The 816-nt window shown below is 46.8% G+C and overlaps 1 protein-coding gene across 1 annotated transcript; it reads left to right on the top strand.

Annotated features, from left to right (window-relative positions):
• Nucleotides 1–17: 17 nt before the first annotated feature.
• On the top strand, nucleotides 18–815 carry TM35_000132470 (putative surface protease GP63; the record flags this gene model as incomplete). Its single annotated transcript, XM_029025463.1, has 1 exon — nucleotides 18–815. A coding segment is annotated over one exon (798 nt), but the record flags the coding sequence as incomplete, so codon positions are not given.
• Nucleotide 816: the final 1 nt, after the last annotated feature.

The raw sequence follows: 816 nt of genomic DNA, 5'->3' as shown, positions 1-816 counted from the left end.
ATGACCGCGTTGCTGAGATGAGCAGTCCCCCGGTCGCTGTGGTGAGAGAAGTACCGAAGAGGGGACAGGGCGCCTGGCAGACGTACACTGTGGCGACTGAGGAAGGGGTGACTGGGGAAGCGGTGGCGGCGACTGGGGAAGAGAAGTGGGAGCCACTGCGCATCAACGTATCATATGAGAATCTGGAAGATGGAAAGTACTGTAAAGATAAAGATGATAAAGTGATGAACTACTGGACCGGGAACGATAAAGTGCAGTGTAGAGAGGTAGATCTCATGAAAACAGATAAGAAGAATGAACTCATCAAAAAGATTCTCCCTGAGGCCATCAAATTACACACCGATCGTCTCCTCGTTAAGCGAGTAAAAACACCCTTGAATGAACTGACATTTGAAAATAAGGAAGTTTGCTCTCGCTTCGCAATTCCCAAGGAAGTGGACGGCGACAAGCTCAAGGTCGACGAAGTGAAGTTGTCAGAGGCTGATTTCTTGTTGTATGTGGCTTCTGGTTCCAGTGGAGATAAAGATCCTGCTTCCTTTGCTCTCACTTGTGCTGTTGATGCTGAAAGTAAACGCCCAATCATTGGTGCCATGCATGTCAAAGCAGAAGTGATTAAGTTTGGAAGGAGTATTGTTCGCCTTCTTGCACATGAACTTGGCCATGCTCTTGGATTTGACTACAAGAGGATGTTGGATCTTAATATGACTGCTGTCCACAACATTCGAGGCGAAAATCGCACAGTGGTGAATTCTACTAATGTACTGAAAAAGGCAAAGGAACATTATAACTGTGACACCATGGAAGGTGTGGAGTTGC

The sequence above is a fragment of the Trypanosoma theileri genome, assembly GCF_002087225.1.
Source record: "Trypanosoma theileri isolate Edinburgh chromosome Unknown TM35_Tth_13_V1, whole genome shotgun sequence".
In the NCBI taxonomy this organism is placed as follows: Eukaryota; Euglenozoa; class Kinetoplastea; order Trypanosomatida; family Trypanosomatidae; genus Trypanosoma; species Trypanosoma theileri.
The sequence above is the reverse complement of the archived record's forward strand: the minus strand, read 5'-3'. Positions and strand labels throughout refer to the sequence as shown.